The 17739-nt window shown below is 41.3% G+C and overlaps 1 protein-coding gene and 1 pseudogene across 1 annotated transcript; one reads left to right on the forward strand and one right to left on the reverse strand.

Annotated features, from left to right (window-relative positions):
* Window positions 1-1356: 1356 nt before the first annotated feature.
* On the forward strand, window positions 1357-6609 carry LOC133867429 (protein DETOXIFICATION 27-like). The gene is made up of 8 exons (XM_062304193.1): window positions 1357-1761; window positions 3924-4465; window positions 4574-4660; window positions 4761-4817; window positions 4932-5170; window positions 5323-5441; window positions 6130-6219; window positions 6308-6609. The coding sequence occupies exons 1-8, from the start codon at window positions 1468-1470 to the stop codon at window positions 6380-6382; spliced, it is 1503 nt and encodes a 500-aa protein (XP_062160177.1). The 5' UTR covers window positions 1357-1467; the 3' UTR covers window positions 6383-6609.
* A 7120-nt stretch (window positions 6610-13729) lies between these two features.
* Window positions 13730-17509, reverse strand: LOC133866135 (2-oxoglutarate-dependent dioxygenase 19-like; annotated as a pseudogene).
* Window positions 17510-17739: the final 230 nt, after the last annotated feature.

Genomic DNA, 17739 nt, shown 5'->3' on the forward strand with positions numbered 1-17739 from the left:
GACCTCAATTCGTGGGTAGTTGCGTAGGTTACAGTAACCCTCGAATTCATAGTAGAGAACAATAAAAAAAACATGAGCTAGTCCATATATTAGTGTGTACGTACCCTCAGATTCTTCACTCCTTTTTTCCTCTTGTCAGAATCTGGCTAGATTTGGACTACCTCTGAAGGGAATTCATGAACTCTGATCAGAATCTAACGAACTTTTTCAATGATTAAAAAAAATTTATATATGACCATCATTTTCGGTTGTACCAAATACCACTATTTATGTTAGATTATAAAATTTTAGGATAATTGTTAAGAATTACGCTCGCAAGATCACCAAGCCCGTAACCAAACAAGTGGCCCAACACCAAACAGATGGCCCAACACTGACGGCTGACCAAATGGGAGTCAAGCCCATGAGCTTATCAAGATTGAGGGGGGTACTAAATCCCTTCAAGCTAGGAGGCACTTGCCACTTAGTGAGGGATGAAACCGCATCACGTACCCTAAAACCGAGATACATGGGGTGTAACGGTTCAAAGAATCTTGGATATTGCTCCCAATATCCTGGGATCCATACTAGTAAGCAAACAATTTTGGAAGCTTATAAAGGACCACCTGATACACACAAGAAAGAGGTTGGAATTTTGATATACTATTTTCCTCATACCTACTAGTTGTTGACTTAAGCATTAGAGCTATTCTCCGCCAGAGTACTCTTGGCAAGCTCTGATTTCTCATTCTTGTTGTTGTGCATGTGTCTATCGAAAACTGTTCTAACAAAAATTAATTACCACCCTCTTAACATAAGAATGGTTGCCACTTGCCAACTATTCACATTCAGACAATAACACATAACATAAACCCAAAAAGGAGAAAAAGAGATGGGCAAATGAATCAATTAAGTATAGGTAAGTGCTCTTCACACTTATTTTATACTACTAACATGGTGGAGTAATTCTATTAATCACTCAATACTGATATGGCATGTCTCTTCGATCAAACATTAAAGAAATGTGTTATTTGTACACACTGGGTGTGTACATATTATACACGTACTCATATTTGATGTGAGACTCAAACCGTATATATATACATACAATATGTGTACAAATATCACAAACCAATTTCCATTAACTAATAATTGTTACAAGGGACCACGGTACATAGAGATGGGGAAATGACGGCCGGCAATTCTGACCGTCACCCGATAATATGAACAAATACCCACTTGGCGTTCGAGGCACTGTCAATGTTGTCTTGCCAAATACTTTCGTTGTCTCACTATCACGTTTTTGAAATAGGGCCGAAGCATCACTGTCACGTTGAAAAGTTTTTACAACCAAGTGGAGCGTGTATATCTTTCTGTAGTGTCGTCCAAGCATTCAAGCAAAGAATTTTTGGAAAGCTCATCTGTACTGAGTAGGCATAAGTAGTATTTTTGGAGAGCTCATCTGTAGTGAGTAGGCATACTTCTTCGATGGGGAGCACTCTCAAAAGGGACGATGGGGATCTTAATCAAGCCCTCTTACCAGAATCGTCCATAAAGCACGGAGATGATCAAGATGATCAAGAACCTATGCACCTTGCGTCAAGGGTCTGGATTGAATCCAAGAAGCTATGGTACATAGTTGGCCCTGCCATCTTCAGCCGCCTCCTTAGCTTCTCTATGAACATCATCACTCAAGCCTTTGCTGGCCACCTCGGCGACATTGAACTCGCTGCCATTTCCATTGTCGTCAATGTCATCTGCGGCTTCAGTTTTGGCTTCCTGGTATATATTCAACTCTCTGTCGGCTTAGTTTGTTTTTTTAATAAATATTTCTGATTTCATCCATAAAGATTGAAACAACTAGAGCATCAAAACTCTAAAGAAAAAGAGTGGGAACCTTTGATACTATAATTTCACGGACACTCTCCGGAACACAATCTACCCATATCCGATCTGTGTCATGCATATTTAACCCCATCTTTTGCAAGCCTAGGGGTGAAAATTTGGAGCCGGTTTTTGGTTATTGACTAAAACCAGTAACCGGCTCCGGGGTAACCGGTTAACAGCGTTTGTTATAGCCAGCAGTTGCTCAGTTATCCGGACTGAAAAATGAATACAAACGAAAATCAAAGAAATCCTAGATGATAAGATCAAAGGAAAATTGAAAAGTCGATAGCTTTAATGCTTTATCGCATACTTCGCAACCAGTGGCTTCGGAGAGGCTGTTGATGCAAATAAGGGGTGTTGCCAATGGCATCAATAAGCCCATTTCTAGGCTTCTTTGCCTTCTTCTTTGAGAGGCGCAAGTCGCAAGATGGTTATTTTGGAGCTGAGCAAGTGAGAGAGCATGGCGAAGAAGGTGGAGATTACAGCAGCAGCAACAAAACCGCGGAACACTGGAACGTACTTTTACTCTTTTAGCTGGTTGAATTGATCAGGATGGGATGTGCTTTAAGGGTATGTTTGGCGAGTGAATAAACGGAACAGAATAGTGAGGAAATAATTTTTGAATTAGTAAAAGTGATAGATGTGATATAAAGTAAAAAGAATTTATATAGAAAAGTAAAAAAATTTTGTATTGTAGTGATAAAAAAATTATTGATTTGATATGAAAAGTGAAAAAAATTAAAATGTTTTGATATTAATTGTTTTTGAAAAATGTGAAAATAAAGTTCAAATTTTTGTATTGCTTGCTAAACAAGGCCTAAATTACAAAAGAAACCATTGGATATGATAAGATTTAAGAGAAAATTATATTCTAAAGGAGGATAAAATTGAAAAAAATTGAAAGATGGCTAGATACCTTAAATTGACACTTCTTAAAAGTGATGAAAGATTTTGCGTTATAAGTAATGTTTTCCTTAGAATATTTATTAAATTATTAAATTCATACTTTTCTATCAGCTTAAATTTTTGCGATAAAAAGTCATCATTTAACATGGTATGTGAGTCAAAGGTCATGATTTCAAACCGGGCTACACAATTTACTTCTTATTTCAATTAAATATTTTATATGTTACGTTTTATTTGAGTCTACAAGTGAAGTAGAGTGTTACTGTATTTGATTAAAGGATTAAATTTACCCTTTACTACAACCTTGAGGGCACGTTTGGGTGTTCAATTTTTTTTGTATTATATCCTACTATTTTCAAAATTGTGAATATCAAAAAAATTTGAGTTTTGAAATTATGTTTGAATGGTTCAGAGAGATATATATATATAAAACTAAAAAACTGATAAAAAAAAAAAAAAAAAACAAATGGGTGGTCAGCCACTCCCAAGCAATTTTGGGGGTGGCTGACCACCCTCAGGAGCTGTTTGGGGGTGGCGCAGCCACCACCAAATTAGACGCGGGTGGCCAACCACCCTTGAAACCACTTGGCCACCCTCTAGGGGGTAGATCGCCTACCCTCGAAAATTGGCCGGTTGTGGTTTAACCACCGTCCATTAATTTCTATGGTTGTCAATCCACCAGCGCCACCCCCGGACACCTGGGGTTGGTCCGGCCACCACCCCTAGACGCCTAGGGGCAACTCGACCACCCTTAGGGTTTTTTATTTTTATTTTTCGTTTATTTATTATTTATTATTATTTTTGAGTTGGGTTAAATTTTTTTGAGTTGGAGTTAAAAACGGGTCAAAAAGTGGGTTGGGTAAAATCCGAATACAATTTTAATTTTTAAAACCCACCCAAACAACATTTTCAAACGTTTTTGGGATAAGTGGTGATTTAATATAGTTCTAAACTTCAAACTCTATCTCCATAATGTACTTCAAATTTTAATTAAATATTTTCATTGTTAAATCTCATTTATTACGATAAAAGTTTGAATCCACACGCAAAAGAGTGTTTTAATATAATGAGTTAGCACGCAACAAGCAATGCAAATTTTTTTATTTTTTGATTAAATGATTAAAGTTACTGTTTCTGTGTTTGATATTTAGTTAGGGATGGCGAGCGCATTGGAAACACTGTGTGGTCAGGCTTTTGGGGCGAAGAGGTACCATATGTTGGGCATATACCTGCAAAGATCGTGGATTGTGCTCTTCCTCTGGAGTATCTTGCTCTTGCCCTTGTACCTTTTCGCTACTCCGATTCTGAAACTTTTAAGACTGCCGGACGATGTGGCGGATATGTCAGGGGTGGTTGCTTTGTGGCTCACACCCCTGCACCTCATCTTTGCGTTTCAGTTCCCATTGCAGCGGTTCTTGCAATCCCAGCTCAAGAACTTTGTGATTACGTGGGTTTCTTTAGCCGCTTTACTGGTTAGCGTGTTGATTGGTTGGCTCTTCGTACTTGTGTTGGACTTTGGGATTGTTGGTGCAGTTGTTGCTTTGGACATCTCCTGGAGCGTTTTGGCTGTCGGATTGTTTGGGTATCTTCTGTGTGGCGGATGTCCTTTAACATGGACTGGTTTCTCCGTAGAAGCCTTTTCCGGGCTCTGGGAGTTCATCAAACTCTCTGCTGCTTCAGGGGTCATGCTCTGGTTATCTATTTCTCCATTTTCTCTCTTTATTTAGAATTTGTTTCTAAATTATTCTTCCTGATGACACTTCAGATTATGATCTGTCTTTTGCTGGTGATTCTGGTACAGCTTGGAGACCTGGTACTATGCAATACTAATGTTGATGACTGGGTACTTAAAGAATGCCACCATTGCCGTGGATGCCTTGTCAATCTGGTATAGAAATATTTTTCCTGCCCCTTGCTTTGTTTCTGTTCATTATGAAAAACAAATTGCACTAAAACTAATAGCGTTGTTGATAATTCTTCTCTTGCAGCATGAACATCAATGGGTTGGAGATGATGATCCATTTAGCTTTCTTCGCTGGTACCGGGTACCAGTTCTCATCCCTTCTCTCACTTTCTTAATTAAATGTTACAGAAAGACGAACATACCATTTGGGTTTTGGAAATTAATTGGCAAAAAGTGTTTGATGGTTTACTCACAGAGTAAGGGTAGCCAATGAACTGGGAGCTGGTAATGGAAAAGGAGCGAAATTTGCAACTATCGTGTCTGTTTCCTACTCCACCGTGATTGGACTCTTTTTCTGTGTATTAGTCTTGATATTCCACGAGAAGCTCGCTTACGTGTTCACATCCAGCACTGATGTCCTCGTCGCATTTGATAAGATGTCGTACCTCTTAGGTGCCACAATTTTGTTGAACAGTGTTCAACCAGTTTTATCTGGTGAGTTTCTGCTCTCCAAATAAATTCGGCCACCAATCCGGGAAGACGAGTTCTACATGAAATTTCTCACATTAATTATTCAAATTATTAGCAAATTCAACATATAATTATTGTGAATCTCCATAAGAAAGCCATTTTCTTGAATGTAACAGGTGTAGCTGTTGGATCAGGATGGCAAGCGTCAATTGCGTATATAAATCTGGGGTGTTACTACATTATTGGAGTTCCTCTTGGAGTTCTGATGGGATGGGTCTTCAACTTGGGCGTTATGGTATGTTGCTTCCGCGTATGCTTTGTTCCAATACTCGTACTTTTTTCAAATTAGTGGCCGACAATTAGGGATTGAGATTTAGGCAATTAGCTGTCTAAATTACTAGTAACTATGACAATTAATGAAAGAGAGCATATATATATATATATAAGACCTAACTACCCAAATAGGTGGGCGTTTGGGGTCCTATATATAGTTTTCACGTTAACTGCTCAAATTGTTAGCAATTTGGATCATGCCAAAACATCTCAGGACCGTGTTCTTGCAAACTGTCCCAAGTATGTTTAACCGCAAAAACCGCTAACAGGGGCAATCAACTAGGAAATCTTGTCCCGAAAAATATTGTGCTAAGTACAAAATCTTCTTCACAGACCAAGAGCAATCCTCAAAAGGCCTCATCTTCTATAAATTCCTATTTTTGATAAAATTGAATTTTATCCAACTGGAATGACCATTATTAGAGCAAATAAGCTACACATGCCTCGCTTTATTCCATATATAACTTCATATATACTTTTAACACCCAGACCTTCCTCTTTCTTGAGAGGCAAACAAAATTCCAAGCTACTTTAACTGATCATGAGCAATTTAGTTCAGCACTCCATTTCCATAAAAAGGACCTAAGAATATATTCTATTAGACTGATCACTCATCTGGAATGAATGCTAATGAAAATGGGGCATAGCAGGGTGTTTGGGGTGGGATGATCTTCGGCGGGACTGGCATTCAGACTGTAATATTGGGCGTGATAACAGTGCGAACCGATTGGAAAAAGCAGGTATGCTTTAACATGCATTATATTATATCATGCATGTGTTATCTTCTTCTATATGTAAAAACTGATAACCAACCACCTGGGACTGCAGGCTGAGATTGCTAGAAAGCGTGTAAGTAAATGGTCACACCCTAAACCAGATGATCATCCGGAGGTCCAACATTAACAACTTCACTGATGAAATTTGCCTACCAATATGAGGGCTTTTATTTCTCATCTGAAATATATATTTCATTCCTAAGATATTTAGTAATTGGCAACATAACTAGCTGATTAATTGTTGGCATGCTTAAGGAGAAAAAGCACATTAGAGGAATGATTGTAATGGAAGGAAATCTTTTATTAATTGAGCTCCAGCTTGTGTCTTGTTCATAAGACACACTTGAATGTCAATATATGTCCTAAAAGGAAGATAAAGGGTCACGTATTCGCATCCTATGACCTCTTACAAAAATATATCTCAAGTACCAAAAGATTATATATATATATATATATCCCTAATTGGAGCATAGGTTTAATTGTTTTTTGATAGTAGACGAGCATTCTATAAATTATAACAATTTAAGCACAACGTTCTACATGGATAATATCAGAAAATAAAATGAGGGAATTCCTTAATGAAAATCCATTCCTCACTAAGATAGAGGGCTTTTTTCGCAAGACTGTGGGCAGCCTCATTGGCGATTCGCCAAATATGAGTGACCTTCTACTATTAGAGATCGTTTAAGACCATACAAGCCTCCTCAATTAAATAGTCATATTTACTCCAATTACAACCTTCTTTTTGTAGGGCCTACACTACCTGGAAAGCATCTCCTTCCAATTCCACTCGTTGATAGTCCAGCTCCTTACAGAACAGAGTAGCTCTCCAAGCTGCAGTGGCTTTAGCAATATATCAGGGTCAGTAATATAATATTTTGGAGCTAACAAGGTAGCCAAGACCTCACCCAATCAATCTCGAATTATTGCCCCAATACCCATTTTCCTGTTGTCTTTGTCCACAACCGTATTCCAATTGACCTTTACAAATCCTTCCCAATGGCCTTGCCAACTCAGGTTCGTGATAGGGGCAACTTTTGCTCGTGTTTGTTAACGGGAATTAGCACAATAAAGAGAGTCAAAAAGATAACCAAATGACCGAATATAACCCCAAGACAAGATAACATAACATACAAAAAGGACTTGCAGGAGTGAATCTGGAGACACGAAGTGGGGAGCTTGCTGTGGGAATGAGGTAGATGGTGGCTTGGACTTGAACAGCCACAACATGTTGGCTTGGGTGAACGACGGGGTTGATGGAACCGGCCGCTGCAGGGGATGAACATAGGGCTGCTGGCAGAGCAAATCACCGGAGGGTTGCTTCGTGGCACAAATCCGTTGTGAGGTGTTGCTGCTGTAGATCGACAGTGAGTGAAAGATCTGAGATTCTGAAAAGGTGTTGAATATCAAGAACAAGACAATCAAATAAAAGAAAAGAAAAACTCACAGGACCATTGAATCAAACACTAGCGTTAGCTTATTGTTCTGATACAATGAAACATAACATAATAGAATGGAAAACTAAAAATAAATATGCGGAATAATAAAATAAGAATACAAGATATTTTATGTGGTTCGTTCTATGACTTACGTCAATAGGATAAAGCTCTAAGGCTACATTATACTCTTATTGCTTGATATTTTCACAATACAATATACTCATATTTATAGGAGGATTTGGGTAGATAAGTATGGTAACCAATCAATGTGATTTGATTACAAACAAATCAATCAAATCAATAAGATTTAATCGATTATAATTACAATAAATTGTTCAAATCAAATCCCATAATGTATGGAGAGTATATTCTCTAACACTTAACAACAACAACATACCGAAAAACTGAAAACTCTTTTTCCATTAAATTCGAAAATCACACCCCAAAATCGACACCCATCTGAAAATCAACTGTTAGACAATATCTCCTCAACCTCTCCATCGCATCATCAAGACCAAATCAGATCATCCAATCAGGAAAGACAAATCCCACTAATCACTCACGACAGGAACCAAATCACCTAATCAAGGAAACTACCTCAAGCCCGTATATTCTGCACTCTGCAAGGAAACTCAAGCTGCTGCCAAATACCATGCAAACCAAGATGGCAACTCCAAGTCTACAAGGAAACTTAATCTCATTCCTGCTATCGACAGATTGTCTCCAACGTTCATATTTCTGTGTATTCCGTGTATAAATATTGTAACACTCACTGTGAATAATATGAAGTATTCTTTGCACCTATTCTCAAGTTCTTACATGGTATCAGAGCAACCCTAAAGCTCACGCATTTTTTTTCGATCCTATGGCATCCTCCTCTTCCGCTACCACCTATGTGTTCCCTAATCTCACTCCTTTGGTTTCCCTCAAACTCGAGGGTCCAAATTATATCACTTGGTCTTTTACAGTTATTCCAATACTGAAAAGCCACGATCTCATGGGCATCGTTGATGGATCCGAACCGTGCCCACCTCAATACCTTCCTTCCACTGCTGAAAAGGAAGAAGTCTCTGTGAATCCTGCCTTTTCCCTTTGGGTTAAGAAGGATCAATTTATCCTCAGTTGGATAAACATTACACTTGCTGAAAGTGTCCTCTCCACCATCTATGGTCTCCAGACTTCTCATCAAGTTTGGAAGTTTCTGGCCACCAAGTTTGCCTCTCCATCTCGCACCAGGATTGTCCAACTTCGTCGACAATTGCAGACCCTCCAACAAGGCTCCAAATCCTGTGCCGAATACGTGAACTTTGCCAAACTTTTGGCTCATCAACTTGCCACCGTGGGGAAGGCCATCGGTGACGATGAACTCATCACCTACATCTTAGGTGGTCTGCACCCCTCCTTTAATCCGTTCGTGGTCTCTCTCTCCCTTGCCACCAGGGACTCCTCTCTCACTGTTGAGGACTTCCTTACCGAATTGCTATCCATTGAACAACTTATTGACAATCAACAACAATCGATTGGCTCCGACTCCTCTGTTGCACTGCTCTCGCACAAGTCAACCTCCACCTCTGCCCCAAGGAAGCATCGCCCCCCTTCTCGCCCCACCACCACTCGACGCTTCCCTGCGTCTGTCCAGGCTACACCCCGGACTCCTCCACCACAACAATTCTCTCCCCGCGGTCCCAGCACTCGCCATGCTTCCTCTGCTCCTCGGTACTCTCCTTGCCAGATTTGCGGTAAGACAAGCCACCGTGCCTTGGACTGCTTCCACCGGATGGACTACGCGTACCAGGGGCGTCATCCTCCTGCCCAACTTGCAGCCATGGTGGCTCATAACTCTGACCAACCAGAAGACTCTACCTGGTATGCCGACAGTGGCGCTAATCACCACCTCACACCTGCTCTAGAGAATCTCCATATCCATGAGCCTTACACTGGATCCGACACCATTGCAGTTGGCAATGGCTCAGGTTTGCATATCACCAACACTGGTTCTTTCACTTTCAATACACCCACTGCAAAGTTACATATGCCCCTTGTATTTCACTGCCCTCAAGCTCTTGCAAATCTTTTGTCCATTAATCAATTCTGCAAGGATAATCACTGCTTTTTCAGTCTAACTGATTCTCACTATTTTATTAAGGACAAACTCAAGGGTCTAACACTTCTGGAGGGCATGAGTGAAGGAGGCCTTTACCCCATCAACACCTCCAAGGTTGTTCTCCCCAAAACTCGGCTGCTCAGTGCCTTGTTTGGTGTGAAGACCTCTGTCAGTGTTTGGCATTCCCGCTTTGGCCATCCTTCTTCCTCTATAGTTCATGCTCTTTTGAATAAACATCACTTACCATTCACTGGGTCCTTCTCCAATAAAGAAGTGTGTGAGTCTTGTCAATTAGCTAAGAGCAAGCAACTCCCATTTCCCTCTTCCCCTCGTGTATCTACTGCACCTTTGCAGTTAATTCACACCGATGTTTGGTGCTCCCCAGTTGTATCTCTAAGTGGTTTTCGCTACTATGTTATTTTTATTGATGATTATTCACGCTATTCTTGGTTATATCCTTTATCTCTTAAATCTGATGTGTATGTTACTTTCCTAAAGTTTAAATCCTTAGTGGAGAATCAATTCTCTTGCAGCATTAAACAATTACAGTCCAATGGGGGTGGTGAGTTTCTCTCTAAGCAATTCACTTCTTTTCTTGAAACTAATGGTATTTTCCATCGTATCAGCTGCCCGTATACAGCTCAATAGAACGGACTAGCTGAATGAAAGCATCGCCATGTCGTCGAAATGGGACTCTCGTTGCTTGCACAATCTGGACTTCCTCAGACCTACTGGGTTGAATCATTCCTCACGGCTGCCTTCCTCATCAACAGGCTGCCAACACCACTTCTACAGCATTACTCTCCCTACTTTATGCTCTTTAATCAAACCCCCGACTACTCATTACTTCGCACCTTTGGTTGTTTATGTTATCCTCTATTACGCCCTTACACTTCTAACAAATTGATGTTTCGCAGCAAACGGTGCATCTTCTTGGGCTATGGCATGCAGTACAAGGGCTATCGGTGTCTTGACCCCATCTCCAACAAGGTCCTCATCACCAGACATGTGGTGTTCGACGAATCCACCTTCCCTGCCAAACTAGTCCCCCCCATCTCCCCTGCTGCCCCCTCCTCTGGCCCTGTCCTCATCCCTGCTGATGCCATTCCTCCTGCCCTTCATGACACCGTCACTTCCCTTCTCCCCACCTCTGCTCCCTCATTGGCTCATCCCTCCCCTTCCTCCCCACCCGCTCCTCCCTCTCCTCCTCCCAGCTCTCCTCCTTCCTCCCCAACCCAGGTTGTCTCGCTTTCCCCTCCTCCTTGCCATCCTGTTCCCCTCCAGGCCTCCTCCCCTCCGGCCCCCCCTCTCCCTTCCCCTGATCCTCTCCCTATGGTCACCCGTTCCAGAACAGGTTCCCTCAAGCCCAAAGACTTCTCGGATTATAAACTCTATTACTCCACCCGTCATCCCCTTAAGGCCCTTTCCACTGTCGTCACCCCTGCTGAGCCATCCTGTTACTCTCAAGCTGCCTCCTCCCCCGATTGGCGTGCTGCTATGGGCCAAGAATTCGATGCCCTCCTTACCAATGGTACTTGGACCCTCTGCCCTCGCCCCCGGCATCACAACATCGTCCGCAACAAGTGGGTCTACAAAATTAAGCGTCGGCAAGATGGCTCCGTTGAGCGGTTCAAAGCACGCCTTGTTGCAAAAGGCTTCGATCAACGCAGTGGTATTGACTTCACAGAGACCTTCAGTCCCGTCGTCAAATCCACTACCATCCGTGTGGTTCTCGCCATTGCTATTCACTTCAATTGGTGCATTCGTCAGCTTGACGTATCCAATGCGTTCCTCCACGGCCACCTCACCGAAGATGTGTTCATGGAGCAGCCCCGTGGCTTTGTGGACCCTGCTCACCCTCACCACGTCTGCAGACTACATAAGGCCATCTATGGCCTCAAACAGGCACCCAGGGCCTGGTTCACTCGCCTGTCTCAAACCCTCCTTGATATTGGTTTTCACTCGTCCTCAGTTGACACCTCTCTCTTTACCTATTTTCACTCTAATGTTACTTTGTATCTCCTTGTGTATGTAGATGACATCCTTCTCACTGGCACTGATCCTGCTGCCTTGCACTCCATCATCGCCAAGCTTCAGTCCGTGTTTGCTATGAAGGATCTTGGCGACCTTGGTTTCTTTCTTGGCATGCAGGCCCATCGTGATTCCCATGGCCTCCACATTCGGCAATCCAAGTACATCATTGACCTCCTTCACAAATCCTCAATGGCGGGTGCCAAACCTTATGCTGCACCCACTGTCTCGGGCTCCAAGCTCTCGGCCTTTGCTGGTGATCCACTATCCGACTCCGACACTACCATTTATCGCCAGGTTGTGGGTGCCCTGCAGTACTGCACCATCACTCATCCGGACATTGCCTACTCCGTCAACCAGTTATGCCAGTTCATGCACTCTCCGTCATCCACTCACTGGATTGCCGCCAAACGGGTGCTGCGCTATCTCAAAGGCAGCGTGGATCATGGCCTTCAGTTCAGCAAAGGCTCTCTCACCCTTGAGGCCTTCTGTGATGCTGACTGGGCCGGCGACCCAGATAGTCGTCGCTCGACCACTGGTTTCGGCGTCTTCCTCGGCCCTTGCCTTGTCTCCTGGTGTGCCAAGAAGCAGCTCGTTGTCGCTCGTTCAAGCACGGAAGCCAAATACCGTGCCCTGGCTACTGTCACCACTGAGGTCTACTGGCTCCGCATGCTCCTCAAAGACCTTCGTATCTCTCTCTCTGTCCCGCCGACCATTTGGTGTGACAACATCAACGCCCTTGCTCTCGCCTCAAACCCTGTTTATCACGCTCGTACCAAGCATGTCGAAGTCGACTATCACTTCATCCGTGAAAAGGTTGTCAATAAAGACGTCCTCGTCAAATTCATCTCCACACACGATCAACTAGCCGACATCTTCACCAAGGGCTTGACCTCCGTTCAATTCTGTCTTCTTCGTACCAAGCTCAAGGTTCTCTCTGCACCACCTTCAGCTTGCAGGGGGCTGTTAGACAATATCTCCTCAACCTCTCCATCGCATCATCAAGACCAAATCAGATCATCCAATCAGGAAAGACAAATCCCACTAATCACTCACGACAGGAACCAAATCACCTAATCAAGGAAACTACCTCAATCCCGTATATTCTGCACTCTGCAAGGAAACTCAAGCTGCTGCCAAATACCATGCAAACCAAGATGGCAACTCCAAGTCTACAAGGAAACTTAATCTTATTCCTGCTATCGACAGATTGTCTCCAACGTTCATATTTCTGTGTATTCCGTGTATAAATATTGTAACACTCACTGTGAATAATATGAAGTATTCTTTGCACCTATTCTCAAGTTCTTACATCAACACCCATACGAAAATCGCACCCAAAATCGATACCCGTATGAAAATTACACCTAAAATCAATATCCATCAAACCAAATGGTCCCTCTGCGCCTCTCTTTCTCCGTATTGGAACAAATGATGAGAATGCTTCACATAAGAATGAGGATACAACGGATCAGCTCTCAATTTCAAATCAACGCAATATCTTCGCAACACAAGATTGCGTCAGCAGAGCATTCCTCTCAACATCAAGAAGTTCAAACCAACGTCTTATACTCAACAGAAGAATGATGCAGCTGAGATTGTGTTTAACAAACGTTTGAAAGGGGAAAGGGGACTTGGGCTGGAAAACAAATCAGGGAGGGGGCGTGTGCGTGGTGAGGGAGTGTGAGAGAGAGAAGTGGAAAAAAAAGATAGCTCTGCTAGAGTTTGTAATAAAAATTAGTAGCTAAAATAAATAAATAAAAATAATATTTTGAGTAGCTAAACTAGCCATGATTGCTGGATATGCTCTGACTGCCCAACATCTACACGCAAACGTGAGTGTAATAAATAAGCTATTTCAGTTTTTGACAAGAGACAATCTTGTCGCAGGTTTTATGGTTCAAATGCGAAGACGATCCAAGCACGACTTCCATTGAAGGTGATTGCTTTTCTGAAGCACGTACTCCCTATATTTGATTCCACGATATGTTAAGCTGTAGCTTTTAGAATCCACCAATTCAGGCGCAGGGCTAAACACAGTGTCCAATGGTGGCCCTTGTGCTGTTCCAAAGGAAATTCTTGTCTCTTTGTTGTTTACCACCACTCGGTGCACCACACTCTTTGTACTTTCCATTGGTCAATATCTGCACATAAAATTCGTTAAAGTATGGATTAAATAATTAAATTTATCTCTTTCTATCCGTTTAATAGGGGTATACATGCGGGCATATATTAACCACCCGCATCCGCTATCCGTTATCTGCCTTGCAGATGCGGTTAGCAAAAACTACTATGTGCAAATGCGGATACGGATAACGATTTTAGGGTATGTAGATGTGGTTATTAATTGCATACCCTTTATGTATAATATACATTATATTTAATAAATTCACCAAAACGACGTCGTTTTGATTTTGGATTAGGTATATATTATGTTTATATTGGTTTGATTGATTGTGTTATTTTCTCGTATAACACTTAGGCAAAATAGCAAAAGTAATGTAAAATCAATATATTTTCAAAACATTAGGGCTTAAAAAAAATTAAAACAAGCCCAAAATACTAAAAATAGGCGTAAATTATTTTCAAAATCGTTTAAAATAGGCCCTAATAGAGATCTAAAGAAGGCTCAAAATGCCCATTACCTAATATGTGGATAGCGTATAATAACTGCATTTACTAACCTCAATAACTATGCGGATGCGCTTAGTAAATTAAAAGCATGAGGCTGATGTAAATGCAAATATCTAAAAGTGATATTCGTATTTTGCGGATGCGGTTGAGAATATTGTAAATAATGGCATCCGCATCCGTATCCGCATTTAGACCCCTATTGCTTAAGCTGTTAAGATATGTGATGATTTATCATAGTATCAGAGTCAAAGATCATGAATACAAACTCGACTCCAACCATTAAACTTTGTTTCAGTTGAATATTCCAAGTACACGTAAAGCTTAAGCTTCTGGCATATTAATTATGCAAAAACAATCCTTAATTAATTGGTGTCAAAATTTTGTTGCAACAACCAGTAAATGTACCTCCATGTGATCTCCCATATTAACAAGAAAAGAGTTGGGCGGGGGATCATTGACAGGAACCCACTTGCCATTGTGCATCAGTTGAAGGCCGGAAAGCTCATTCTGCATAAGAAGGGTGAAGGAGGCCGTGGTCTGTATGAGGGGGCAGAGCAATTGCAACGTCGGGCTCCGGGCACGGCGGGTACAGATTCACAATGAGCAGTTGAGAGCCCAGCTCAAAATCAAATCTTTTCTGCATGTAGCTTTCTTCCAATCCCAAGCTTTCCGATATTCCTCTCATCAGTTCACTGGCCACTTCTCGGCTTCTCTTGCAATATTCTTGTACTGTTTCACTGGAAGCATAAAAATTGTGCCATGATTTAGACTCACATGGATTGGTCGGAGTGATGTTATACATCACCCTATTATATAGGGTGGTGGAGCAAGTGTTATGGTGGCCGGACCACGTTACATAAATTTGGAGAGAATAATGGTGAGATTAATAACATTTACGCATCCAAGTGGCATTGATTTAGATTGATATGGATTGGCCGGTGCATGTAGATCACATGTTGACATGTTGTGGTAGTTTGTGATTTCTTATCAGTCTTTAAACTTTATGCTAAGTTTGAATGGATCTTTCCAAACTTAGCATATATATAAGTTTGGATGGATCTTTCCAGGCTAGAAAAAGCTAAGTAAGGTGACACTGACTAAAACGTGGACCCGCAGCGAGAAAGTGATTTAATACCGGCCTTGATGTTAGAAGGAGCTAATTAAAAATTTGAGTCGTTTGGGTCTACAATTTTAAAACAGAAAATTGTTTAGGTCCATTTGAGTTTACAATTTCAAAAAGTTAAAAAAATCGTAGTGTCAAACTCATTCTTATTAATATTTAGGTGCACTTAATTGAATATAGTTTGGGACTTAAATCACTATAGGAGTACTCAAAATAAAATTTAACATATTTATAAAATTAAATTTAAGATACATACCTGAAACCAGCGGGTTTATGAGGAGCAGTGAAGTTGGGATGAACCCATACCTTTAGATAATCCCTCCAGAAAAATGCTTTGTCAACATTTGTGCTGAAGCTTGTTCCGTAACTAATGGGATCAAGTAATTGCTTTCCTGAAAACTCTTTCTTTTCCTCCTCGGTTAGGTTAAAGAAACTTAGGCATCCCCTCAACATCTCATCTCTTAGCGTCTCTGGCACACCATGATTTATTATCTTTGTTGGTACAGTTTCCGGTATGGTGTGAATTTGCACGTTCCTTTGATGTTCTTCACGCCTCTCAATAATTCTGCAAAACAACAAAAACTAGGGACCCTTCCAGGGATCCCGCTCCGATGCCTAAGTTAGCTTCTGTGAGAAAATAATACTCTGTGCATAAAAACTGAGTCCTCCTTTATACCTGGGGTATGAGCTTATTTATAGGTAAAGTGGTGGAGTCAAAGCTGGATTAGAATTCCTGCTCTTTGTCGATCTAGAACTGCTGTCAGAGTTCTAATCGAGATCTAGAATTGATATCAAAGTTCTAATTGGACTCTGATCCTTTATTAGACTTCTAATCTGATATCTTCTTAGACTTTTGATCTGATATCTTCTTAGACTTCTGATATGATCATTATTCTTATCTTATCATTATTCTTATCTGTTTGGACCTTATTTGACTTTCGAATCTCCTCTTTGGATCGGGTTGAGTGGGATTTATCCCCAACAATCTTGAATACATGAAAGAGTTAGATCATAATACACACCTTGAGAATGAATACAATCATATGCAAGAAAATATATAAAACTTCCAAGAGATTACCAGAAAGAAACCCCAGTCGCGGCATGCATTGCCAATGTCTTGGATGACTTTGGACCGTTGATTGGGAGTACCAGAGGTCAGGAGGGAAACATCTATGGTTGGGATCATCTCTGCTTCCGAGGAAATGTACTCATTGGGGCTTTTATCAAACACATAATTGGGTGGGACAGAAGTGAGACAACCTGACTCGATCTACTTGTGCTTTGACGCTCAACATATTGGTTTTTGTGGGTGAGAGAGCTTCAACTCTTAAGTTAGTCATTTGGTGATCTTATAAAGAAGTGCAAAGAAGCATATATAGTAGCTGAGGACTCGTTAGAGAGTAGAGAAAAATCTAGCCACGAATTGTTGATGGTACACGAGCATGTGGCACAGAATAAACATACTGAAATATATACCTAGATAAATATGACATTTTACGTGGTATACTCTGGTGGTCGCCCTCCAACAGTTGTCTGTGTGACTGTGTGTGCCCACAATTAGTTACCAGACAGAGCCTGTTAGAGAATAAACCACTGCCACAAGTCACCAAGGAGCAGCAAGCCCACGCCAGTCAGCACAGCAGCAAGCCATCCTCTGCAGCACAGCACGCACCACTGCCACAAGTCACCAAATCCATTCCTAAATCTGCCTAACCATTCCTCTATCTCAGACCATCTTCATCCCACACCTACTTTGTATTTCTCTTTTAGTTTTTCCTTTTGTACTCTGGTTTTTAACTTTTCTTAAGGCTATATATTAATCTATCTTGTAACCAAACAATGTAATGAAATCAGCAACAATCTAGTCCTTAATTTTACCTTGTGTTTCTTTACTTCTTCCCTCTTCTCCTTCTCTGTGTTCATTGTCTTCCCTTTATTATTTTTCTATCACGGTATCGGAGCATTCAAGGCCAACGTTGTTGGTACAGTTTTCGGTACGGTGACGTGTTGCCTTATGATTCGTTAGCCTTCCTTGATATTCTCTCTTCTCATAATCTGCAAAATAATAAAGGGCTTGTCGGGGGTGCCGACCGGACCCCCACTTCGATGCCTAAGTCAGTTACAAACTTATTGACTTTTCTGGAGTACTTAAA

Source organism: Alnus glutinosa, chromosome 4, assembly GCF_958979055.1.
Source record: "Alnus glutinosa chromosome 4, dhAlnGlut1.1, whole genome shotgun sequence".
NCBI classification, from domain to species: domain Eukaryota; kingdom Viridiplantae; phylum Streptophyta; class Magnoliopsida; order Fagales; family Betulaceae; genus Alnus; species Alnus glutinosa.

Coding starts and splice junctions, on each gene's coding strand:
- LOC133867429 (XM_062304193.1), top strand. CDS start 1,468: ATGGGGAGCACTCTCAAAAGGGACGATGGGGATCTTAATCAAGCCCTC. Junction 1,762..3,923: donor GCTTCAGTTTTGGCTTCCTG/GTATATATTCAA, acceptor TTTGATATTTAG/TTAGGGATGGCGAGCGCATT. Junction 4,818..4,931: donor GCTTTCTTCGCTGGTACCGG/GTACCAGTTCTC, acceptor GTTTACTCACAG/AGTAAGGGTAGCCAATGAAC.